Source organism: Gymnogyps californianus, chromosome 16, assembly GCF_018139145.2.
Source record: "Gymnogyps californianus isolate 813 chromosome 16, ASM1813914v2, whole genome shotgun sequence".
NCBI classification, from domain to species: Eukaryota; Metazoa; Chordata; class Aves; order Accipitriformes; family Cathartidae; genus Gymnogyps; species Gymnogyps californianus.
Window position 1 is genome coordinate 12,493,556 of NC_059486.1, and position 26,520 is coordinate 12,520,075.

The window sequence follows — 26,520 nt, forward strand, 5'->3', positions numbered from 1 at the left end:
CCTGTGTGCTGTTTGCCCCTGTTCCCTGCACACTGCTTCAGCTGAGATGGAAAGGTGAGCTTTAGCCCCTCTGCTCCAGCTTTGAGATCTTCACACTTTCTCCCATGCCACCTCTCCTGTCTGGGAGCAGCTCTATAGTTCTTTCATTAAACTCCCTGTTTGCAAAACAGCACTTGTGCAGGAGCATCCCAGCCCGATCGCTCATTTTTTTTGGCCTGTGATAAATAACTTCCTTGTCTATCTGAACCAGAGACAAGAGGTTGATCCAAACTTGTGTGTTGATTTGGTGTCCTAGCCAAATGGTGGCCTGGGGGGAATTGAGTGCCTTCCCTGCCCAGACTCCTCCTCCCAGCAGTTTGAGCAGGGCAAGCTAAACCCAGTGTCCTGCCGTGGAAGGCACTGTAAGGAGATGCAAGCTCCTGAGATGGCAGGAGCTAGCTCCTCTCCGCAGTGACATGATCAGCATGGCAAGGCGACGCCAGGTAAGCCTGCAGAGAGGCAGTGTATTTTGCATTACAAGCGCGAGGTGCCTTTGCTGCTGTGTTGGTTTTCCTTGGAGTAGTTATTCACACTTTTATCTGCTGGAAGCAAAATGCCAGCCTGTGTCGGTGCTCCAGGAACTTGCAGAACGGAAGAGTTTATGGTGCCAAATGCTAAAATCCCCCAGGCTGCGAAGAGCCTTCTCCAACCACCTCCAAGCGCAAAGAAAAGCCTTCTGCTACCAGCTGAGCAGGGGGTGGTTCGTGCCAGAGATTCGGATCCTAAATTCTGCCTGCCGGGCTCCAGCTAATGTTTTAAGGAATGACTTGAAAACCAAAAACATACCTTGGAAATACTGACTCTCATCAGGTCTGTCACGAGAACTCGGCGCGATCTCTCTTGAGTAGCTTTCCAGTGAAGGATTGCATGAGCTCTGAGCAGCTCAGTGGTGGATTAGGGAAAATTGGCTTTCCACTGTGGGACTGGGAGAGCATGGAGGTGAAAGAACAAGACACCTAATTCCCTGCCCTGGGGTCTCTCTCCCATTGCCAGGAAGGAGGAGTTGGCTTACAGCAGTTTTTATTTAAAGCTCATTTTCCCTAGGATACAGCCTTTATCCAAAACAGTTCTTCAAGCTACTGTAAACTTCTATGGTTGCTCCCTAATCTGCTTTTTGGACGTGATTTGATGCAGAGGGTGATGCTTTGCTTTTGGTTGATCTCAAGATTGTAAATCCACAGGGGAAGAAAGAACTTTTGCTGCATATGTGGTTTGGCAAAGGTAGAGACCCACTAAAGCCATTTTTTGGAGACGTAAAGCCTTTGCCTGCACTCCTAGCCTGACTCTGCCCGTGTTGCCCCACCAGCTCCTGGAGACACTTTCTGCAAGCCTGGGGGCTTTTGCTGGTTGTCACCGTCACCACATTTATTCAAAATACTGAGCAAGTCAGGTTCTTTGACCTGAAGGATTTGCTGTGGAGAGGTGTAAGGAAGTGTAGGAGAGAGCTGACTAGGGGATGTGGAAAGACAAAAGGGTCCTACATGGACCTGCAGATAGGTTATGGGTGTTGTGTGGGAGATGATGGGGGACTATGCTGCAGAAGAGATGCGATGATGAGCAAAATGACCTGCTGCTTTTAAGGTGGAAGTTCTGGATTTGTTGTGTGAAGAGAGCTGCTCACCCCGCATGGGTGTTCGTGACCACAAGTGGCTTCAGGAAGCAGAGCACCAGGCGTGGGGAATGGAGGAAGGGCGGACGGGTCATTCCCGGCTCAAAGGTGCCTGGATGCGACTGGGACAAAAGTCTTGTGATGGAGAGAGACTCAAAAGCAGCACTGTAATGGATGTGCTGCTGCTCTGCGGGCACCTCTGGCTGGCGGGGAGAGGGCTGGCGGCTGGCTCCAGCACCCGGCACCGGTCAGATGACTGGGAAGCCACAACAGCTGAGAGCTGCCCCCACCGAGACGTGACTTCTTCTCCATGAATGGCATATTCAGACAGGACAGCTAAACGCCGCTGGCAGCCCTGGTTTGCTGGAGAGGCGGGGGAGAGGGCATCGGGAAGGATGCATTACTGTGCAGCTGGTACAGGCGCTAATGGTGCTGGCAGCAGACCTGGCCTCACTGCAGGGATGGCAGCAGAAATCAGTGCCTTCCAAGAAGGGGCCACGCGCAGTGTGGTCACCTCCTAAAACAAAAGGCCAAGTCAGCAGCTTCTGAGAGATGGATGGCAATGAGACTGTGTCGGAACAATAAGGGCATTTGTCTTTTCAGCACATGTTGCATCCCCGTAGGCAAGATAAAAATGCATGTATTCAGCCAGGTTTTTATTACTGACCTTATCTTCAACAGTAGAGCTGATTGTGGAGGAGTTGTTGTTTGGGGGCTTTTGGGGGGGTTTTTTTTTGTTTGTTTTTAAATCTGCAGTGAGCTCCTCCCAGGGTTTTGGGGAGGAAGCGAGGCAGACAGCAGTGTACTTGTGGACAACCTGCTTTGATCAATAACCACCTCCTTTGTACTTCAGTGGAGGTTTTCAGTAGCAGAGGATGGCTTTTCTTTGCTGGGGAGGCTGAGGGTGATGGACTGTATGCCACGCTGGTCCCTTCGCAGCCCGTGCTGTGTCTGGACCTCATGCAGCGACAGCTCTGCAACCGCCCCGGTTCCTCCCAAACCTTCCCCCTTCCTCTTACCTGAATCAGCTTTGGGAAAAATTATTTTCTCCAGGCAAAGGCTAAAAAGTGCATTTCTCGGTCTGATGAGCAACTGCTGTGCTGCCAGTGCCAAGGGGTATCCAGGCACCAGAGAGCTTTTCCTTTTATTGCTAAAATAGGTCACGCTCACTGCTGGCAGATGGAGATTTAAAGCAACTTCTTTTTTCAAAGTTCAGGGTGTGCAGAGCAGGGGTGGGGGGCATCCCCTGTCTCTGGCAAAGCCGCTGGAGCGGTGGCCGTGCTGCTTTGGCCACCCCGCCTTGAACCGGAGAGCGGGTCCGCCTGGCTCACAGGTGGCCCAGCCAGGGTTGCATCAAGGGGCTCAAGCAGCAGCTTATCGCACAAATTAATTGCTGGATGGTCAGAAGCCCTTGCAGGTTTCAAGTCGGGATACGCTGCTCTGTGCTGGCTGCGTGTTCCTCTGGGGAGTTTGGGAAGCTTGACCTGCTGCATGCTTCCCGGGGGGATGGGGTGGCTCTGCAGTTCAAGGCTGTGCGGCCAAGTCTTGGCCACCGTGTTGGGCCACTCTGACTTGTGTGTCCCCTCTGGCTGTCCTCATTGTATAGGGAATAGCTCTGGGCATCAGAGGCGCAGGGCGTTCTCTGATTTAGGGAAACACCAGCACAAAAAGCAGGAGGAGAAGAGGGATGGAGCACGTGGCCAGTGCGGGCGCTGCTCTGGGCAGTGCTGTCTGCAGCCTCTCTCACCTCTCCTCTCCTCTTGGGAAATACCAGTGGAAACCAGGACACCCAGGATTGAAGGTGAGGCATGGGGTGGAACAAGGTCCCCAGATCCCCCAGAGCCAGTGGGATGTTGTTGGGGGGACGAGAGGAGTGTGGGACATGCTGGGCAGCAGCTGTAAAGTGCCCAGCTCTGGCTCTGCATGCCACCAGTGCCACAGTTTGTGGGGACACCAGCCCTGCTGCCCTCACTCCTCAGTTCTCCTGCGGTTAAAAGGAGTTCCCAGAACGGCATGCGTGCTGCTCACAGGCAGCAGGAACGGGCCAGGCATCCTCTTCTGAAATTAAGGGACAATTTACAAATAGTGAAATAAATAGGCATGCTTTGGCGTTGTTTTTTGCTCACTATTTGGACCACGCCATTATTAATCGGCCTCATTTAGGCTAAACGCTTGGGAGTGCTTCAGCAGAAATAGCTCATCGTTAAGAAATAAAAATTATTTGCAATACAACGCTGGGCGAGCTCGTAACGAACAGCCCACAACCTAATCCTTGGTGGAGGTGGCGAGGAGCTGGGATTTGCTCCTTGATGAGCGCACGCAGTGCCCTGGCCTGTTTGCCTGCTTGCAAAAGGTGACGAGGACAGTGTGGGGCAGCGGCTCATAGCTGGACGAGGGCTCCTGTGCCCAGGGAGCTCCGCAGGTGAGGTGCTGCCTGTGCCCGATGCCGTGATTAGAGGTGGCTGCTGGTGTGAGTGCCACCTTCTGCCGGGGAGCCGGCTCAGCTGGCGGATGTGGTGACTGACCCCGGGACCGCTCCTCCTCGGCGTCACTGCAAAACAAGAGCCGGTCGTTTTTCAGTGAAGCTGTCTTTGCACGGAAACTCAGCGGGGAACTCCTGGTTGCTTTTTCGGCTGAAGACGTGGTAAGCGACGAGGGACAGATCTAATGCTGCGGGCTGCTCGAGCTGTGCTGCAGGTGCTCGTCTGGCTGCGCTCTAGGTCGCCATGGGTTTGCTCTAGAGCTGTTTTCCAAGGAAGCCAGAAGCACTGGGCGTTTGCACTTGTTTTTCTGCTGGTGGGAGGAAGAGAGGAGGAGCAGTTCGCCTTTCTGTTGCAAGACCAGCTCCAGGCTTCCTTTCTGCGGGCCTTGTGTCTCTGGGGTCTTCCCCTCAGGGGCTAATTCTTTTAGCTGTGGGAATGCCATCTGGATGGAGCAGTCGGTAGATGCCTTGTCTGTATGGATGTGCTCTGTGCTGGAGCTGGGACAGCAGGGTCAGAGCTGCTGTTGGCCATAGCATAGCGTCGTCTGGCTCTGTGCACTGTGGGTCAGCGCCCCGGGGTGCTTCCAGCATCACTTTCAAACCTCCCTTTCTTCCTCCTTGTTGGAGGTCAGGGAACCTGGACCCGAGCAGCTGCAAGCAGGGGAAGGAGAAATGAAGCGTACCAGCAAGTGCATGCGTTCAAAACAGAAAGCGAGAGAGGCAGAAAGGCTGCGCGGCTGCGTGCAGTTACTAGTTTAGTGTGTGGGTTATCCTGAGGTCAGGGGATAGCACAGAAGATTTTGCTGGAGACATTAGGGTAGGTAAGGCAGCAGGCTGAAAGTTTAAAAAAAAATTGTAAAAAAAGGGGGGGGAAGCTTTTTTTTTTTCCCCTTCTGTGGGGCTGTCTCTGTGTTGCCAAGGGGTTTTCTGTAATATTGTGTTCAGTCTCCTGGCTTTAGACAGTTTGATTAGTGTATCTAAATGAGCCTGATAGACTCAGGTTATTTAGGGTCAGAGGATTTACCAGGAAGGGGAGGGAGACAGCGCTCTCAGCGCTCCTGAATCAAAAACTAACACAAAAAGACCTTGAGACTGGGAGTGCTTTCACCGGCTCCCCCTCCCAGCACTCCCAGGCAGGGGCAGCATGGACGTGTCCAGCCTTCCTCGCTGGCATCAAAGGACGCTTTCGGCACCTCTGGCTGGGCCCAAGTACCTCTTCAGTCTGCTGCATGAAGAAGTGTATTTTAATGAGGCTGCTTTTGGCTCTTCAGCATTTCATTTATCTAAACATTGGCCTTGTGCTGCATTGCTCTGGTGGGGTGATTTATGGCACTGTAGGCACTCTCAGTGTCTGTCTGTCTTCGGCGATGCTGCTAGTGCTGGCTCAGCCCAGCCAGCAACTTTTTGTGGTGTGGGGCCAGGAGCTGCTCAAAAGGACCTGCTGGAGCCCGCTCTCATCAGGGCAGGTTTCTGGCTGTATTGAGGTGGAAAGTGGCTGTGTTTCAGTCGTTTCCCCCAAAGACCCTTCCTCGCCAGTTGCCACAGCAGGCAGTGATCATGAGGCTGTTGTCTTCAGCATCACTCATGTCAGGCTTCGACTGAAATGGGTTTGATGAAAGGGAGAGGGAATTGGACCCCTGTGTAAAGGGCAGGGGTTTGCAGCATTCACGTGGGATGCTGAAGTCTGCCCCTGGGTACTTGTGGCTCCAGCTGACTGCTGAATTGCAGTGTATGCTGTGCTGTGTGCACCCAAAATCTTCTGCTATGAGGAGCTGCAGTTCTGGTGACGGTACCAGCAGCTGTTTGTCTGTGCTCCCCATTGCCTGCCTCCTAACCAGCAGCCCCACAGCCCCACATCGCTGCTACGTGTCCCTTCTGCTTATGGCAGTGTGCAGCCCCTGCTCAGTGGGTCGCTTGGAGCTGGGGCAGTGCAACGAGAGGCTGAGCTGCCTCAGCCCTGAAGAGCTTGCTCCCTGACTTGGTTTCATTCGGGTGATGTGCTCAGGAGCTAGTGCAGGTGTGTAGTTTGAATAACGTAGATTTTCCTTGTCTTTTTTATGATTTTTGTTAACTGGCTTCACCCTAAGCTTCGGAGGTATGGCTTGCTGGTTTTGAAGTGTCTGTTTCTTGCATGCAAGGCTGATGGTCTGGGCCAGGGCAGCTATCCAGCATGGTGCAATACCAGGTGGCTTTGTGAAGGTCACAGACAGCGATGCGTTTCTGGGACTGGAAGACAGAGATGACCTAGCCTCTTCACTGCACTTGGATGTCAAGCTGCTCCCAGCGACAGGGATCCAACCTTCCTCTCCTGGCTGGGTGACTTCCATGGTTTTCCAGGTCTGCTCCTGACCCGGGCCTGCTGCTGCCCCGGGGCAAGTGTGGGTTGGCCAGGCATCGGTGGGTGGGTTGTCACAGGAGCAGAAGGCACCAGGGCAAGGATGTGCGTAGCAGGATTGTGCTGCAGAGCTGCTGGAGGACAAATGTCTGTGCTGGAGAACAGGATCGTCCGCCAGTGCTCCGTGGTAGAGGCGTTTTTGGGGGACCTCTGTGCTGGTTGTGTGTGGGCTGTATCTCCCCTGCTCAGACAAGCTTTCTGACTGCTTACAAGGCTGCTCCCCTGGCATCGTGTGGATTCACGAGAGGATGGATGCCCCAGGGACTAGCCTGAATAAAGCCCTGCTCTCGTGGCCGGTGGAGAGCTGCTGCCAGAGGGGTGTGTGTGGGACAGGAGAGTGTAACCCTGACTCTGGCAGCTCAGCCTCGGCATCGCTGGGCTGGTTCTTGAACAGTCTATGGCTCTAGATGGTGCAGTGTGGAGAGAGGAAACTCTGGCCTGTTTGTTTTTGCTCTGCCTGCATGGTTAGAGGGGACACAGTTCCTTTCACCTGGGGTTATGTTTTGGGAAGCTGCTGTTTTATCAGGAGAATGATAAGGTCTTGACATTGAGACTTCCAAAGTGATTTTGGTTGCTTTGGTTTTGTTTTGGAAACGTTTTCCCCCCCTTCACCTGAGTAAAGAAGCGTAATTTATATCAACAGAAGTGGAAAAGGTGCTCATCTTCTCTTTGCATCTCTTCCTGCCCTCTGCAAACCCTCCTCCCACCCCCCCAAATCTGTTGATGCGCCAGAGCCCCTGACTACCCATGGTCTTTCTGCTTCCTTAATTCTATTTCATGGCATTTATTGAATTTATGAAATTCTGCAAAACTTCCACAAAGTACATCTGTGTGGGAGCACCTGAACCACAAGGAACAACAGGAAGGTTGGCGTAAAAGGAACGAAGTCCCGACTGGAGACAATGGGAGAATTGAGAGCCCTGGAGAAGGTGCTCCAACACATCAGCAGATTTTGGGGGTGGGAGGAGGGTTTGCAGAGGGCAGGAAGAGATGCAAAGAGAGGAAGAGGGAGAGGATGAGCAAAAAAATAGAATTGAGCAAAAACCAGCAAAGCAATGGAGAAGAAAAGGAGCAACATGTAGCTTGGGGCTGCAGAGTTTTTTAGTTGTTTTATTTCAGGTGTCTTACAGCTGCCCTTGAGCAAGTGCCAAGGCTGTGCTAGAAATTTTAGGTCAGGATGGGGACTAAATCACGTTTGTGCTGTGTGCTTCGGTGGTGGGGAATTCACGTGGCACCCACTGGACGCTGCTCCCTTGTCTCTGCCTGCATGTGGAAGGTGCAGCAGCTCTGGCAGCAAGGTGCCTCCCAGCATATGTCTTTAAAACACTGCTAAACAAAATTGAAGCCCCTTCTGAAAGCAGCTTGTAAACCTTTCCGGCATTTGCGTTTGAAAAACACAGTCATAGCTCACAGTGCAATTTACTGTAGTAACTTTCTGAGCAATTAATCCACCTACGTCTTGCCAGGTCTCCCACAGTTCCTTTGACAGTTCATCACAGGGCCCAGAAATTAGTCAATTTTAATCCTCCTCACTAATTTTTAGGTTATGTTTTCTTCTGGTAAAACTGAACGCTGATGTCAGCGAAGTGAAGCAGGTCAGAGTGAGTTGGGCAACGTCTGGAAAAGCAAGAGCTGGTGCTCGCCAGCCTTGCCCTTGGTGGGGAAGCCAGAGAGGCACGTCTGCCATCCCGGCCCAGAGCTAACGGCCTGGTGTAACGAGCTTTCCTGCCACTTTAGGCCATGCCAGCAGGCTCTGAGCTCCACCAGCAATTTTCTGATGAGGTTTAGAGGAGGAAAAGGCAAAGCTCAGCTGAGTGTGGGCAGGGGGAAAAGGAAAAACAGATGGTTCTCCGGACATGCAAGAGCCCTTTTTTTTTTTTTTCTCTCAAGGGCACAGCCTTCAAGCCTCCCAGACAGGTAATTCTTGTTTATACGCCCACAGAAGGTGACGGTCCTGGTTGTGGGCCTATTGGTGTGTCTTCCCAGACATGATGTGTTTGTTTTGTAGGTGGATGTCAGGAGCTGCATCACTTTTTTTTTTTAAATTTAAAACCAGGATGAGTGTGAATGTGGGGAAGCTCGTTGTAGGCAGCGATTCTGCTTTGGCTGGGGCTGTAAGAGCTAATGAGCTCCTTCACTCCAGAAGTCTGAGTTTATCCCATCTGTGGTTGGACCGGTGGCATATTCTGTCCTGCAGCCCCCCGTGACATCCTGCATGGATGGACTCTAGAGCTGAAGGAAAAGCAGTGTCATGGGGTAGCATCCTCCCTTAACGCCTGGATTTACAGCAGAAGTGGAACATCCCCGTGAGGATGAGTAGACGCTGTCCCAGTAGTGCCCTCCTTATGTCACAAGAACCTGTCTGAAGACACCCCTTGCCCCAGAGGCTGAGGTCTGAAATGGCCAGGCTGGAGGTAGAGACCAGGAGTTTGGGGCTGGCAGAGGCCCCTGGTTCCTGGTGTTTCCCAAGATCAGTCAGAACAGAAAAGGAGCAGCACCACACTATGGCCTGATGCTGAGGAGAAATGAACCTGATTCCAAAAACTGGTGCACCTTTCTAAGCACGAGGAGAAGTGGTGGCCATCAGACACCACCATTCCCCTTCCTCCTCTGTTTGGTATTTGGCCTTTTCAGCTTTTGTGTGAGAGCGCCTGAATGGGGGGTAGGGGATCTGCTTTTCTTGGCTCCTCTGGACAGAGGGCTTACAATTTCTGTTTTTCTTCCTGGCTTTCCAGAAAGCTACTATGCAGACATCTTGTTTTACCCGCTGGTGGCCACAGATGTTGGGCTTTGATATTCCCTTCTACTGTGCAGCTGGCTAGAGGAGAGCATGGCATCCAGGGCTGGGCTGCTCTGTTCACTTACAGCTTGGGAGAGGGGGTCTCCAGGGGCAGGTTGTTGCTATTTAAGCTCCCAAATCCTTTCTTTGCCTGCCATGCACCTTGCTGGGGCACTTCGCCAGCTTCCCTAGTGCTGGAGCATGTCAGTCTTCACTACATCTGAGCAAATAATTTCTGTTGCAGCAGCATGCAGTTAGGGCGGAGAGTCCTCTGCCCACACCCCCAACTGCATGCATGTGGTATTTTATTTATTGATTTTTTTTTTTAGACTCTGAAATTTCTTTTTTCTTTTTGAGGGAGTTGGGGCTTTTTTATTCCAGTTGAGAACTGTTCAAAATAGACTCCCAGGTGGGATTGGTTCTTCTAATATAAATGTGTGTCAGTGTTACCAGGGATATTCTGTGACAGGGCTTTCTATGCCATTGCTGAAGGTCTTAGTTAATTAGATGATTAGTCTTCTGGTCAAGTATCTATCCGCAAATAAAAAATAGCGGTTGAATGTAGCTGCTAAAATACTGTTGCTGGAATCGGTCTGTGGCGCAGAGCAGGAGGGCTTCTTATTTAATTAAAATGGGGAACATACTGTACTGTACTCTCCAAGGGTCAAGGAACAAAAGGGACGTACACATAATAAGTAGCAAACTGTCCTTTCAAACCCCTTGAGCTCAGCCCAGGGGAGCTGTGTTTAAAGGGACACTCTCAAGACAACGTTTGTGATTTCTCTTTTTTTTTTTTCTTTTTTCTTTCTTCATACTGCTGCGTGGATTATTGAAGCTGAAAGTATCCTGTGACTTTTAATTTTCTTCTTACATGTTCTTCCTCTCGGATTTGAAGTTGTCATCAGGACTGCTTGGATGCCAAAAATCCCTGCGTGTGTGCTCGGCGGCTGGGCTGAGCTTGCTGGCGTCCCATCCCAGGAGCCAGCCTGTGAGCAGCCTCCCCAGGCTGGAGGCAGGTTGGACTGGGGCTGAGCCACCATCCCAACGCAGTGTGGGACTAGGGATTACTGGGAACCCTTTTGCGGGGGGGGAAGCACTGAGCTTTGTGGTCCAGCACCCAGTGCTTCGAAGGAGGAGTATCTATATGGTTTCTTCTGAGTTGTCAGCGTTCAATGCTTGCTTGAAAGTTGCCACCAGCCTAACGAGCTCTTCTGTGTTTGTTTCTGCAGGACGTCGCGCTGTTGGAGTACCAGCATCATTCCAGGGATTTCGCTTCCCATCTCCCGCCGGGGTCTATAATGCAGCCGCAGCGGCGGAGGCCGTCTCTGCTCTCCGAGTTCCAGCCGGGCAATGAAAGGTACCGGCTCCCACCTTCCCCCAGGCCACGGGCATCCCGACTGCATTAGCGAGTATTTTGTGCAGCGCTGTGGTGTGGAGGAGGGCTGTGTGAGACCTGGGCAATGTTATGTTGTGTATTGGTACTGACTGTGCTTGATCTCTGTGCCAGTTTAGCTTCGTTGTGCTAATGCAAGTGGCACCTTTGCCTTCTGGTTTCTTCCCTTGGACTGTCATGCATTTTAAAGACATCTTAAAAACACCAAATAACAAAAAAACCCACCCCCTTCACTTCTGTGAAGGTACATGTCACTGTACCTGGTTGCATCGACTTTCTTCCATGTAGAAGACAGAGCCGTGTGGTCGAGTTTGGTCTGTGTCTCCTGAGGCTGAAGGGAGGAGTGAGAAGAGCCCATTTCCACTGCGCATCTCTGCTTCCTCTTCCGCTGCTTTTCCTCCCCGCTTTCATTGTTTTTGTTTCTCTTTCTACATTCCCCTTGCAACTTTCTCCGAGCTGCTTTTTTCCTGTCTGTTCCCCTCACGGCTCTCCCTGTGTCCCTGTTTTCTTTCGTAGCCTCCCGTGGGAGGTTGGCAGTGTTTTTGGGTGCTACTCAGGCAAGCGCTGTGTGGCTGGAAACGCTGTAGATGGTTTAGCCACAGGAGTTGATCTGTTCTGGAGGCCCTCACTCTCACTCTCTGTTTCGTCTCAAAAGGCTGCTCTCTCACAGTTTCTCTTCTGCATTTGATGCTTAGTGGTTTTGGAAAAAACTGGCCTGGAAGTGAAATAAGAGCCTTGCTACAGTAGATTTATGCAAAGCATTTTTTTTTATGCTTATTCCTTAGTTGGGCTAAGAGTAAAACCAGTGCAGAGTCAGAGAGATGAATCTGTTTCTCTAAAATTATAATTGTTAGGGGAGAGGAGAAAGACCTCAGGGTCCTGGATGCGTAAGGGCATAGATGCAGACAGCACCCTCTTTTTCTAGTGGTGCTCAGCAGAAACAAACCCATGAGAATTTGGAGGCAAAAAGCAGCCTCCAAAGTTAGTTTTGCATCTGCCCTCCTGGATGTGCTCTTCTGGATTGTGCCTGTGGCACCTGCATGTGCAGAGTAATGTACATGTACAGAGGGTAATGGCGCTTCTGATGACTAGTAATTTACTGCGGCATGTTACATTGCCTTGGCTTGCTTTGATTTCTGAGCGCTTTGATTTCTTAGCGCAGAGTAACACGGTTAAGTTGGAAGTGGGTCAGATTCAGCTAAATTTGGGGGAGATGGGTAAAGAGGACCCAGCAACATGCTCCTGCCTGGTTTTGTTTTTCACACTACTTACGGTTTGCAAAATGGAGAACCAGTTTTGCTCTCCAGTAAAATGAAGGTTTCAGGGTCTGAATATGCTGATTAAAAAAATGTATCTTGATTCTTCCATATAGCTAAAAAAACAACTGCCAGCCTTGGTGTCTGCTGGACCACATGCCTAATCTGGTGTGGTCATCCAAGCATCTCGCTTTGGCTTACAGATGTTTCAAACTCTCCAGACTTATTTTTGTGTTGACAGTCACATGACTGTGGGTAAATGTTAGTCGAGGTTGTCAGGTCTAGATACACACCCAAATGCTTATCGTGGTTACTTCACTTTCAACATGAATGGTGAAGTTTTGGCGTGCCATAAAAAGAACCTTTTTTATAACAGACCGAACTTACATTTCATCCCTTTTCCCTGTAACATCTGAAAAATTGAACTTTTGCAAAAAATTATACTGGGTAATAAAGCTAAAAATACCACTTAAGTTCAACTCAGTTGGCATCTTGTGCCAGAATGCTGGGATATAGACTCATTAAAAAAAAATTGGGGGGCATCTGGGGATGCAGGATGGGGGGTCTGCAGAAATTCTCAATCCAGTGTAATTAATTATTGAAGTCATTCAAACTGGGTGGTGGTGGGGTCGGGGAGGTATTAGTCTGTTTTGCAAAGCCAACTACTGTTTCTCTGCATCTTTAAGCACTACACTTAAAAATCTACCCTATGGGGGGCTTTGCTTTTTCATCTTTGTGGTATGAGGATCCGCTCTAAAATAGCACCTCATGTGTTGTAAACGCAGCCCTTTGGGCGCTTGGTTGCTCACCTGAGGGTTCCTTGGGTGCTCGAGGGCCAAGACCCTGGAGCTTCTGGAGCAGGTTGGGTTGGTCATTGATGCCCACCCCCAAAAATAGCTCTGGCTCTGCCTGGTGCAGAGCAAAGTCTGGACAAGGGAGGGTGGCGAAAGCAGCCATCTTTGCAGCTGAGTCCCCTTGGCAGGTTCACGCCAGGCGCATCTGTAAGCACTTTGGCTTTGTTCCTGGGCTGGGATTGATGGTTTTGAGCAGAGGCAGCTGGCTCTCAGCATGAGGGGCTGGGGAGGAGGGAGCGACCAAAGGCAAACAAGTAATGTTGGCAACGTGGGCACAGGGCGTAAATAGAGGGAAGCACAGGGGTGTGCTGTGCCTGAAAGGAAGACCCTCACCTTGGTTCCTTGCCTGATACCCCACCTGGCATGCGGTGGTGGTGGGCATGAGGCAATCCTCCCCTTGAAGCAAGTGTAGGTGGAGGGGAACTGTTCCAATCCCCCGTTGCTTCGGGTGTTCAGAGGAAGCAGCCTGTCTGCTGTTGGTTGTGGTGGCTGATGCTCTTCCAGGATCACTCCCCTCCTTAAAGAAATCAATTGGTGAGTCTAGTGCAAATGGAATGTGGCAGACTGACAGCACTGGAGATCGAGCCCTACGCGTGTTTCCGGATGGACATCCCTGCCCTGCCATCACCATGCCTCGTGCTGATCCAGACCAGTGCCTGCAGCCAGAGCATGGTTGAGCCCTCGGGCCACTCGCTCCTGGTTCCTCTCAGCCCACCTGCCCGGTGGGTGGCTACTGTTCACCCTCCTCTCCTGGAAACTGCAGGGATTCACTTTACTCTGTGCTAGTTTTGGGGGGTTGTCCCCCCATTTGGCTTTGCCTTCACCTTGGGCAGATCTCTAAAGCCTCTGCAGGCTGTCTTTGCACGTGGTATTTGAGGCTTGACCCCATGGATGCTTTAAATCCTGCAGAAATTTGGGCTTGCTTAGATGGTCTTCCTACAGCTTTGCAGGTTTTCTGTCTTTCCTGGCTGCAGTTTTGCTGTAGCCACGGTTAGTTGTGGTCCAGTGAAAAGGGAACAAGTGGTGAAGCATTTCACCATGGGCACGGCGTTTTAAGTATGAATCAGGTGTTGGTGGCAAAAAGGTGTTGAGTGGTAACTTGCTGGAAGGAATGTGATGCTGAGATGGTCCCACATTTTAGAGCTCCCTGAGCAAGAAGCTTGTTGAATGTCAGGCTCAGGCAGCTGGATGTCCCCACAGCTGAGCCTGGTGGGTCAGGCAGGATGGGGAGAACCAGTTCCTGAAGTGTCACACCATCGCGGGCTCTCCTCCCTTCGGGGTGATGTGCCTCCTGCTTCTCCTGCATCCCACCCCGGGCAGCCCAGTTCTGCAGGAGATGCTGGGGAGTTGCAGACTGCCCTTATCCAAGTACATCAGCCTTGAGAGTCGTCGTCACCCCTTGGTGGATGGGTAGAGACTTGAACTCCCTGTGCAGCAATTCTGGCTTGGAAGAAGGAAGGAAAACTTGAACCAGTCTGTTGCTATAGGGAAAGTTGGCTCTGTCTGTCTTTGCAGGGATGTGCTGCTTTCCTTGATGGTTTTTTTGGTAGCAGGCTTTTTCTTGGAAGGATCCACAGACTTCCCCTTAGCTTGTTCGGTTGGCTGTGCCAACTGGACTGCAGGAGCGAAGAGAAGTATTTCAGGATCTGCTGTTGGTACAAGTCGTACCATGAGTACTTGCAGAGGAATGTCCTGGCAAGGTGACAAGGATTAGCGTTTTTTTGCTCTTCTATATATTTTGGTCCACAAAAGAAGTGAGAAAAACTGGGTTGAGTGTTAAATGGCAGGTGCCAGTGGGGTGAGGGGTCTGAAGAATCAAGTAACTGGGTTTTTCTGACTTTTCATACATGTTAGGATTTTAGAGCAAGGTTCTGTATTAACGCAGGAATGCTGGGGTGGATAATGGCTTCTCTGGCAGAAAACATTGCTGTAAATAAAGGGTATGCATGTTAACACAGTATATTGCGCCTTTATCCAGAATAACATGAGTCACTATTTTCATAGGAGATTATTTTCCCAGTTCAGGAGACCATGCTCCTTTTTCGGAGCCTTTCTGCTTAGCAGTCATGGGGAGTTTGAACAGTTTGCCTGGTGTTGATCTGAAGTATGACATTGAGGGTACGTTAAGCAGCTGCTGTGTTTCTGCAGCCATCTGAGATAGCCATGTGCAATATAGCATGAGAGCAGGCCTAATTACTGTGCTTATTGAATGTGATTAATCCAGCTGGCTGAGGAGCCCGGGGAGCAGTGGGAAGCTGGGGCGGTGTGCGTGGCCGCTGGAAATCACGTGCAGCTCTCGGTCTTCATCTGTGCTGGGCCAAATGGCACCAACTGCTCCCAAGTTAACAGCGTGACCAATCTGATTTTATTTATGGTCTTTAATTAAGTTTCCATTTTTAAAGGTGACCCTTTTCTCAGGAGTGAGCGGCGGTGCGGCTGAAATCCCTGCAACCATACATCTCTGTGTCTTTTCACACTTGAAATGATGTTCTGGGAGCTGCATTTTTTTCCTCCCCATAAATGAACGTGGGAAAATAATGGCTGGAAAGGGCAGATGCTGATGTGTAGACACTCGGTCAGAAGCCTTGTCTCACAAGTACCCTCTGCTCCGGTGTGGCCTGTGGGCACGGAGGGTGACTGAGGCTCCACAGAGGAGATGCGGAGACACTGGGCTTCATGGAATGGGCCAGTGTGCCCTGGCAGGGAGGTGTGAGGGGAAACCTGGGCTTTGCCTTGGCTGGGATGAAGGGGTAAAAGTTCATGAAGCAACTTCCCTGTGCATAATCTTGAACCAGATTTATTTTGGGGGAGGAAGGGTGATCTTGCAATGTATGCAGCAGGCCTGGTGAAACGTGGGATGTCCCTGAAGCCATTAGTTCAGGGAGTGCTCCAGCCACCCAGGACTGCCAGGAGGGCTTTCCTGTGGGGCTCCAGGTTTTGGATGCCTGGAGAAAGCATGTGGGGGAGCTTGTGGAGAGACACAAATATTCCTTCTCCTCCTCTTGAGTGAGGCAGTGCCATTGTGTGGCACAGTGTTGAAGCTTCTGCTGCTCCTGTCCATGAATAATTCAGGCTCTGTGTATGGGGATCTTCAATCTGCAAGTTTTAAATACAGCATCTGCTCTCATCTAAATTGCAGTTGACTTGGAAGAAGTTGGCTGAGGGGGGGTTGCGCGGGGCAGCTGAGGCACAGCTACCTGCCCTTGTGTGGGAATGCACAGCCGGAGCATCACAAGGATGCACGTGGGACTGCCTGGTCACAGGCATTCAGTCACACCTTATGAGGATGTGGGAGTTCTTGAGCTGGACCACATGGTGAGCATCCTGCTCAAGGCTGTCCCACGCCTTTGGCTTGTGAAGACTCAATCCTGCTGCTGGCAGACATTGCTGAGGGTGTGGGAGCTCCACCTTCCCTACCCAGACAGGCTGCTCTTCCCATGGCCTCTGTTGTTAAGTTGTGATGGTTTTTCTCTCTCTCTACCTATATGACAGAGGGAATATATCAGCTGGCCCTGCATGTGGTTTTTCTAGCTGCCTCGTGGCAGGTTTGCTCCTACAAACCCTCCAGTTTCTCTCTTTAACAGGTCTCAATTTGCCCAGTCTCCCACTCTGGCTATCATGAGCTGTAAAGGGGTTGCTGAAATGTCTGACAAATCTTAGTGCTGGCTATAAATAATTCACTTCAACACTAGTGGTTTTCTATATTACTTGCTCTCAAAAGCATTTTATTGTCTGTCTGTACCTGTGGGGGCTGGAGACTTTTTTAAAACTTACTTTTGGAGACAATTTCCCACCAGATCATCTCAGCTGGAGGAAATAAACAGCTGCAGCAAGGCGATCATTTGTCTTGGTTCTGGTTCCAAGAGACAGTGAGAGCCAGTTTTCCAGCCTGGTTATGTTGTTTGGCCCCATGATGTAGGGAACAATATTTGCGGATGGGAGCGAAACTTAAAATGTGCCCTTGCTGGGAAGTTGGTGGGAGCTGGCTCAGAGTCGCTGCTGGTGTTTTGAGCCCTTGGTGCAGGAGGCATGTCTTCGTGAAGTCAAGCTGGGTTCACTGGACAGAATAGTGGTTGTTCCTTCTGCTGCCACCTTCTGCTGCTCAGCTGATGGAGAAACAGGAAGGTTTGAAGAGCAGAGGAGGGTTGGGCTGCTCTGAAGAGCTGGGCAGTGTGCTCCTGAGGTGGGTTAGTGGGGTGGGAGAGTCCTCTTTGACCTCCTGAAAAGTTTTTACTTGCCCATTTCCCTGTGATTTGGCTTCAGCAAAGTAAAGAAGATAAAGCTAAGATCCATTTAGATCTCATCAGGGCTGCTCTTACAAGCCCCGAGGGCAGCTCAGGATGTCTTGTTTGATCCTCTCTGCCACGAGAGAGATGCTCTCAGCTTCCTCTATACCCAGCTAGCAGTCAACCCCTTTTTTCAGCCCATCTTATGCTCAGCTGATTCTGGTGTAGGTGTAATGTAGCAGAAGATGTTCTCCTAGGTCCCAGTGACCCACATGAGCTGGAGCGAGCTGCAGGTGCCCCACAATTGCTGTAGGGTTTTATCTGCTCATACCTTCTTAACACCCTGTGTGAGTCTGAGGAAATGGCCCCAGTGAATGAGTAATGCAGCTCTGCAGCTGGTAGGGTGTGATTAGTTTGTCAGATCAGTAATAAACCAAAGGTCTAATCTTGGGTTACCTTGGTCTTCTGGACTCGGACCTGCCCAAAGCAGAGCTGTGTGCAGATGGCTGGAGATCAGGGCAAACCCTGGGCACCCAGCCTCGGTGCGTCAGCAGATCTCACACTGCTCTGGTTCTTTTAAGTAGTTTAGTGTTTGTGGCAAAGGACTACAGGTGAAGACTAACCTGCCCCACTTCGTAATTAACACTGGCATTTGGTTTATTTCACTTAATCATGCATAACTCAACATGCAATTAAAAACACTCTCTCCCTTCAGCAAAGTAGGAATCTCTGGATTAAACCAGCCAGGTGGGAACTATTTGGAAAATGCAGCAAAACCCCAAACTTGGTGTAATGGGAGGGTTTTTCAGGCAGAGCTGTTTTTACGCTGATGGCAACGTCATTGCTGTATAAAAGTCTGTTGTAAAGAGCTCGCTGCAGGTGTGGATGTAAAGAGTGAAAGGTGTGAAGGCTTCAAGCTAGAGCATTTGTATTTGCAGCCAGGACAGGCTGAGCGGGTTGTGTCGGGCAAAGCGATCTCGGGAGTGGCTGGAAATTCCAGTGGATAAAGTTAATAGCAGTTCCAATGGATGTGGAAATGGAAATAAAATAGCACCCTATAACATTGCAGCTGCTTTCCCCGGCATGGCCCCTGCCTCACTGTAAGTAACTGCCTTTGTAAAGCTGAGTGTTGCTCTTATCTTAAAAATACGTGTTTTTTCTGAGCATAGCAGTTGTGTCGGGTTATGTTGGGTTCCTGACAACTGCAGAGGTCTCGGAGCTGTCCTGTGTCAGTTAGCAGCTTCTTGGTAATACGGCCTTAAAAAAAAAAAGGGGGGAGAAGTGAAAATAAATACATCTGATTTTTAATTGCCTCAGTACAGCAGAGCCTTGGGTGTTGGAATATTTTAGCACCTGCCCAGCTCAACAGTTGCTTATTGTTCCTGGGTTTTACAGCAGAGCCCGAAATGTCGGCGTGCAGCTGCGGGCAGGCAGGGTTTGCACGAGGGGTTGGGACAAACCAGCAGGAAACTTGAGAGGTGCCAGGAGATATTTCTGGGCTTGCTGAGAGAAGTTGAGGATCATTCAGTGTGAAAGTGTTCGCAGGTGAAGCGAGCTGTGCTTCAATGCCAAATTTAAGAGCTGTTCTGCTCTGAAAAGTTTGCTGTGTGAGCTGTGCATTCGCTCTCTCGTAGGTTGGAGATTGGAGTGGCAGAGGCAGTGCCAGAGCCTCCCTGTTCTCCCGTCCCCTTTTTGCTGGGGAGGAGGAAGAGGACGAGCCAGATTCTGTTTCTGTGTGTCAGCAGCAAAGCTGCTGCCCGAATCCCAGCGCTGGCCACCTGTGCCAAACCCACAGCAGCAGAGTTTGGCGTGCATATGCTTTGTGCCTGCCGTTGATGTTTAATTAAAAAAAAAAAAAAGGGAAAAAAAATTTATCTTGCTTCCCTGGAGCGGGATTGAGTTTGCCACACTGCTGCAGGGGAGGGCGGAGGGCTTTGCTCGAGGTGGTGCTCCCCAAGAAGGTGGCTTTCACCAGGGTTCCTCCTCTCTCTGGATGCGGTCCAGAGCCATTAGAGCTGCTGGAAAGACTGCCGCTGGCTTCAGAGGGCTCTGGGTCCTTCCCTTTTTGTCATCCTCTCTCGGATATTTAATTAGCTAGGTAAAAATTAAGGTCAGCAGTTGCAGTTGGGGGGGGGGGGGGGGGCAAACGATGCACAAGATTCTCTGTCTTTTATGCTTGCTCTTGACAAAAAGCATCCCCTCCCTTCCTCCCCTTCGAGTAGCTTCAAAGGCTGTTTAGTTTGTCGATGTTTGGTAACTGGGGAGGATACTTCACCATGCAGCTCAGGAGAACTTGAACAATCTTGTTTAAAGGGAAAAGAAAAAAAGCCATGGTTTTTTTTCCAAGCTTTGAATCTCCTGTGCTTCATTTTATTTTTATTTTTTTAAGAGACACTTCTGCCTGAAGTGTTAAAAACACACCCTTGGAGCTGCTGCAGCAAAGCTGATCCTTGGGCATAGTAAAAGGTTTAATGTATTTTTGTAGGATCCCTTTACAATTCCCACAAGAGAATCCTGCTAGGAAAAATAGAACTACAAAAAAAGTTTTACATTTGTGTAAAAAAAAAAAAAAAAAAAAAAAAAAAAAAAAGCAAAACCAAACGCAATTTCCAGGTATTACCAACTGCATCATATTTGACAGGTGAAGGATATTTGAGCCCGATGTGACTCGTTGGTGCAGTTGCTATCACTGGATAATGTGTCTTACAGCTTGCCAGGTCTGTGTCAGAGACGTGCAGCTACATGTGGCTGGGTTTTTTTCCTCCCCCATCCTGGAAAAATAGATCGCTACTGTCTAGCTACGGAGGCGTATGCATTTTTTCCCCAGCACATAATCTTCGATATTCCTATAGAAGATGCTAAATATAAACAGTGGTGCAGGTACCTTCGACTAAATAAGCCAAACGTGGCAGAAGGGAGGTCTGCCTGGTCTTAGGAGCCACAGGGGGATTTATGGGCCAGATTTGAGGATTTTCCGAGCTTTGGCTTTTTCTGGCCAGCCCAACCCACGTGGCATGACAGGGAAGGCTCAAACCTGCAGCCTCGTTCACTTTGCCCTGGTGTAGGGACAGCCACCCACTGTGTGTGGTGGGACAGGAGATGGCAGCGGGGCTTTCCAGGTGGCAGTGGTGCTGAGGAGAGGGACAGCAGGGTCGCCTGTTGGGCTTGGAGGATGGCGGTGATGCTGCACCCCATGTCCTGCTCCCCCCGGTGATGCCTGGTTCTGCCTCCGTGCAGCAAGCGCTCCAGGAGATGCACCGTGCCCAGCGACCGAGCTATGGAGCTGTGTGTCCTGGGTCTGTAAAGACCTGAGATGTTTGAGTCCAGGGCCACCTGGCCTCCTTCATGCATCCGTCTGGGAAACGGGCAGAAGTTGAGCCCTCTGTCCTTCTCGAGTGGCTTGCAGTCGTAGGGCAGGGGAAAAGAGAGGTGGTTTGCTTTCTAAAGACTCCTTTCTCTTTGTCCCCAGATCTCAGGAGTTGCACCTGAGAACCGAGGCGCATTCCTATCTCTCTGACCTGACCAAGCCATCGGACTTGGAGTTCATTGAAACCAAGAGGCCGCGCCTGGATCTGCTGCAGGACCCCCTGATGCGGCACTCGCCTCTCCTGAACCAGAGCCAGCAGGGAGGGACAGAGGATCTCTCAAAGGTAAGGGGACAACGGCCCGGGATACTAGCTGGGTGTGGGGTCTGTGTGTTGGGATCCCCTTGGCTTGTGTAGAGCTACCTTAGAGGCTCTGAGCCGCTACTGAAATCAGTGTGGATGGTGGTTCCTGATGCATCAAGCAGTGCTTGGTGGTGTTGGATGATATTCACTGAGATGGGGTGACCACTTTGGGGAAACAGAAGCGTATCAGCTTTCCCCATAACTGTTATAGTCATGGGCTTGCATTTACTGGGCTATTAGATGCACTAGAACAATTTGGATGCTCCTGTAGGCTGAATTAGGGATGGTCATGTCTGGCTTTTCTGGATGCTGTGCCCTGATTTGATTTTTTTTACTTGACCTTTCTCATTTATCACGTCTCTTTATTTAATATTGGTGTTTGAAGGATTTGAATTGGTTGCTGGTGGTTCTTCAATATAATCTTCCCCAGGAAAGCCTCCCTTGTCTTAGTCTCATTTAACAAAGCAAATTGTTTACTTGCAATTGTCCCCTCTGCACATGTAATAAATGTTGCAAAGAGAAATCCCTTGCTTGTGTGTCTCTTTGGATTTACTTTCATGCTGTGTTGGGGTAAATTGTATTTGATTTTACCTCGAGCTTGGACATATTCCTGGTTAGCAGGGAAGTCTTGCTGGGTAAACGTGCTGGGGGCAACTGGTTTGCACTGCCGATGTGAGCTCCAGCGCTGTGAGCACCGAGGGTTAATGCAGCTGCAGGCTGGGCTTCAGAGATGTCGGAGCCCTCAGTGAAATGAAAATGAAGTTGCATCCTTACCCAGGGTGATGGGGATGGTTTGCTGTATTGCTGTGGGAACTGACCGAAATAACATACGGGCAAGAAAGCTCTTGCTTGGGAGTGCCAGGATATTCAGACATCTCTTATCTGTACAGTTCTGGTGGGCCTTACATGAGATCTCTCTGACCTGTCTCGAGTGAGGACGACATTTAACTTTGAGGTACTTCAGATGCCAAGAGAGGCCTGGCTGGATCTCCTGGATGAGAGGGCTGCAGGGCCTGCTGATTAGGAATGGTGAGCTGATGCTGGAAGGGATGGAGCAGCTCTTTAAGAGCCATGTTTGAACTCGGAGACTATGAGAAATGCACCAGACGCATCAGCTTGCTCTCCTTTAGCTCTTGATAGCGTGTTGCCTTGGAAAAGATGCCTCCGAGGTGCTGTGGCCCTTCTATGTCCTGTCTTTGCTGCTCCCTTCGAGATGCGTCTTAACGAGGCGATGCTGTGACCAGCCAGGAGTCTGCTCTCCGTGCCGCCGGGATGTGTTGTGGTGACTCTGAACCGTAGAGTGTACTTGGGGGATGCTGGGTTGGGTGGCTGATGGGGAAAATACTGTTGGCCATGAAACAAAAAATATCCCTTTCCAAAGACATGAGGAAACCAGGACGGCTTTTCTGTCTGCACATTATTTCCATCAGCAGTTCTGTTCTGCCTCTCACCAGAAAACCATGTATTGTCTCAGCTATTTGTTTCTAATAGGCAAAGCCGCTCTTGAGGCAGTAGTTGGTGAGTTTAGGGGCTGCATTTGCTTCTTGATCTGTGACACGTTTCCAAGAATTACATGCATTTTATAGGGCTTAAAACATTTGTTAATGAAAGAGAGAGAGAGAGAAAGCTGTGAGATACAATTCAGCAAGACAAGATTATGCTTTTAGTGGAGCCATTTGTAATTTCAGAGTCTGGAAGGAATGAAAAAATGCGGTGTCCCTGACTGGTGAGAGCCTAGGTGGAGCTGGAATTAGTTGCTCAAAACTAGCAGGGGCTGTTTCCAGAATGGGTTTGATGGAGCTCACTGCAAGACTGGGATGATCTCGGTGCTGTTCAAGTGGTTGGGAGCAGAAGCCAAGTCTGGGGTGCAAGACCACCATTCTGAAGGTATATCTGCCTTTGCAGCTTGGGAAATTGGATTAATAGCAGTCTTTTGGCTTCATTCTTGAGCAGTCATCCTCGGACTAGTCTATAAGCTGCTTGTGGACTTTAAGGTCATAGTAAAGCTCCTGCAGCTGATCTGTGCATTGCCCTGAGCCTCAGCATGTTAGAGGAGCTGTTCTGGGTGTGCTGGTCCAGAGTAAATGCAAAGAGCTGAGACTGGTCCTTGGCCACAAGCTCTGGACACTTGCATATCTGGGCTATTTACACATAGAAAACAACTACTTGCATCTGTGCTAAGCCAGCAACAGTTGAATTGGGCACTGGGCTCTGGTGTAAATCATGTATTGGGTTTGCGTGGCAAGGTGTTGGTAGCTGGGGCGCTACAGGGGTGGCTTCTGTGGGAAGCTGCTAGAAGCTTTCCCTGTGTCTGATAAAGCCCATGCCAGCCGGCTCCAAGACGGACCTGCCGCTGGCCAAGGCTGAGCCCGTCAGCGACGGTGGTAGTGCCTCTGGGATAACAGATTTAAGAAGCGGGGAGGGGAAAAATGGCAGCAGAACAGCAGTGGAGAGAGGAGTGAGAATGTGAGGAACAGCTCTGCAGACACCAAGGTCAGTGAAGGAGGGGAGGAGGTGCTGCAGGCGCCAGAGCAGAGATTCCCCTGCAGCCCCTGGTGAAGACCATGGTGAGGCAGGCTGTCCCCCTGCAGCCCATGGAGGTCCACAGTGGAGCAGATATCCACCTGCAGCCCATGGAGGACCCCACACCAGAGCAGGGGGATGCCCACAGGAGGCTGCGACCCCATGGGAAGTCCACGCTGGAGCAGGCTTCTGGCAGGACCTGTGGAGAGAGGAGCCCAGGCTGGAGCAGGTTTGCTGGCAGGACTTGTGACCCCGTGGGGGACCCACGCTGGAGCAGTCTGTTCCTGAAGGACTGCGCCCCGTGGCAGGGACCCACGCTGGAGCAGTTTGTGAAGAACTGCAGCCCGTTGGAAGGACTCACGTTGGAGAAGTTTGTGGAGGACTGTGTCCCGTGGGAGGGACCCCACGCTGGAGCAGGGGAAGAGTGTGAGAGTCCTCCCCTCGAGGAGGAAGGAGCGTCAGAAACAACGTGTGATGATCTGACCGCAACCCTCATTCCCCGTCCCCCTGTGCCGCTCGGGGGGAGGAGGTAGAGAATTCGGGAGTAAAGTTAAGCCTGGGAAGAAGGGAGGGGTGGGGGGGACGTGTTTTTAAGATTTGGTTTTATTTCTCATTATCCTACTCTGATTTGACTGGTAATAAATTAATTTTTTTTTCCCCAAGTCAAGTCTGTTTTGCCTGTGACAGTAATTGCTGAGTGATCTCCCTGTCCTTGTCTTGACCCATGAGCCTTTTGTTATATTTTCTCTCCTCTGTCCAGCTGAGGAGGGGAGTGATAGAGCAGCTTTGGTGGGCACCTGGCATCCAGCCAGGGTCAACCCACCACAACCACCTATCTAGAACAGCTGATAAAGACCTTCCCGAGAGGCTCTGTGCTGAGCTCCATGACTGCCATCAGCTCCTCTGGCTGATGTGACCTCCTAAAACAACATGTCACGATGCAGCCCGTCCTGGTGGCTAATCCCAGCTCTGCTCCATCCCTGTGGACACTGGCCCGCACCTCACTCCTAGCAGCACCGTGTTTTTCCTGCTTGCTCAGCATGTCTTCTGTTCTCAGGGCTTATTCTGCAAGCTTCCTCCCTTCCTGCAAGCTCTAGGTGGGTGCAGAGCCAGAGATCTCTGTGTGTCTGAGCTGTGCGTGGACCAGAGCGGTGGCACATGCATGGTGGCAGGACGTGTGTCCCGGAGCGGTGGCGCAGGCGTGGTGGCAGGACGTGTGTCCCAGTGACCAGAGCCAGAGAGAGAAATTTGCTGTTCCATCTGTGCTGCTGACTCAGTGCCTGACAAAGTCGTTCGATACTTTATCTAGGACAGCTTTGCAAACCCAGTGAGCTCTTTGGGTGAGATGCACCACGTGAGCCCAGTATTACTAAACACGCTGGTGGTTGTTTAGACAGAGTATCCTAGGAGTTGTTCACTTACCCCTTACCCCATTCCACGTTGTTGGAGTCACTGCGTGGGGAGGAGCTCAATTTACTCAGGAGAGTAACACCGCTGGGACTGCTTTTCATGGTGATTTTGCAGATTGAGCTAATTTTTGCACAGCAAAGAGCTCCACAAAATTCTCAATAAAAAGGGTAGGGGTTTGGTTATACGCTCTGGGTGCCAGCCTGACTGTCCCAAGGGACGTAACTGTAATGCAGCAGCAATGGATGTCGCTCTCAGGCAGTGGATACCCATTGGTTTCAGCTGGTTTCAGGGCAGTGGTGGAGCTGAGATGCAGAATCAGGTCTGTGGTGGGGTGTGAGTTTAGCATGTCCCTGATAACTACTGGTTACATCAGATTTACCAACCTTCAGCCCAGGGGAGAGAAGTTAACACCGTTCCTGCACATTTCCAAGGCCTTTGTTTTGGGCCCTAATCTGTGCTCTGAACACAGATGAAGTAATTGATGTGGCAAATGCTGGCAACAGGTTCCAGAGTTTTTTTCCTGAAGAGAAGTGGATCTCTCATATCTTTTATTCCTCATCTACCTCTCCCAAATGTGGGGTGAGCTGGGCCCCTTTACCCCATTCAGAATCGCTGCAGCCTCACTCCAAGCAAGGCTTAGTTTGTAAGAAGGTAATGTCTTTATTAGATCAGCGTGTTATAGCTGGAGAAAACAGACATGCTTTTGGGCAGCGTGCCTTTCAAAAGCAGCAGCTTTACAGCTAAATCTCAGTTGGTCTAGTAAAAGATAATTACCTTCCCTTACGAACCTCGCATTGCTCATATCCTCAAACATTGGTGTTTCTTTTCAAGGCAGGGAGCAGAAGGTTGTTGTCTTGCCTGCTTTCCCCCACTTCAGCGTCTCTTTCCCTGCAAGAGGGATTGCTGTCACGTTGCTGCAGTGACATAGTCCTGGGCTCCTGCTGCTGGACGTGGCCAGGAGGGCTCTGGTGAGCTCAGTCTGCTGGGGGAGAAACAAAATCTCCCCGTGCCCTCTGTGCCAGCGTGGGCTGACGCTGCCTCCAAGAAGGTGCTCCCTTCAGCTGGCTGAGAATAACCAGGGAAAACTAAAGCAAAACAGGACTGTGTTTTCAATCAATGCAAGCCTGGATGTGAGATCTGCTGGAAGAGCTGCTGTGATGCAGATTTGCTGGGTGTGCTCTTGGCAGAGATGCAGGAGCTGGTTCCCAGGACCCTCGGTGGCTTCTGCTTTCTTTCCGATAGAGAAAGTCACGGACCTCCATCACGTAACAGCAGATAGGAGTAAAACAGACGGCTCCAGAGCAGGCTAGTCATGTATCTGCACGATCCCTTGTCTCTGCGTGTACGCGTGCAGCTGGTGCTGCGTGTGATCCTGCCCCGTAGGGACGGTGAGCGTGGCGCGTCTGGTCCAGCAGCGCCTGCTCTGCCCTCTCCAGAGCTGGAGGTTAGTCCTGCCTCTCCCCTTCCATCTCTTCTTATTCCCACTATGCTTCCACTTGTTCTTCTTCCCATTTCTGAGACTGCTTTTCCACCACGTACGTGGTTTACTGCTCCTTCCTATAGGATGTGAGTCAGTCGTGATCTGCATTTAGTCCCCTTGCAAGGGCTGGCTGGCTGCACTTACGCGTAGCCTATTGCTCCAGCAGGAATATGCTTACGGGGAGCCATGTAGTCCCACGGGTACGGGGCTGGGTGGAGGCTTAGGAAACCTGAACCTTGCTGCCATCTGCCCTGGCAGGCCGCTGGTCACTGGGTAAGTCTCTTCCCCTTTCTGTATCTTAGATTTTCCCATCTGTACAAGGGACAATGCCACTTCCCTCTTTTGTAAAATAATTAACAACTATTGATGGAAAAAGGCTATTAAGAAGCCATGTGGTGTTAGGACT

The 26,520-nt window shown here is 50.7% G+C and overlaps 1 protein-coding gene across 1 annotated transcript in view; it reads left to right on the forward strand.

Annotated features, from left to right (window-relative positions):
- Positions 1–26,520, forward strand: part of NCOR2 (nuclear receptor corepressor 2) — a 259,884-nt gene that overhangs the window by 80,614 nt on the left and 152,750 nt on the right. Inside the window, exons 4-5 of the mRNA XM_050906955.1 lie at positions 10,534–10,661; positions 20,503–20,683. Of these exons, the coding sequence (XP_050762912.1) occupies positions 10,534–10,661; positions 20,503–20,683 (309 nt within the window). The remainder of the gene's footprint in view (positions 1–10,533; positions 10,662–20,502; positions 20,684–26,520) is intronic.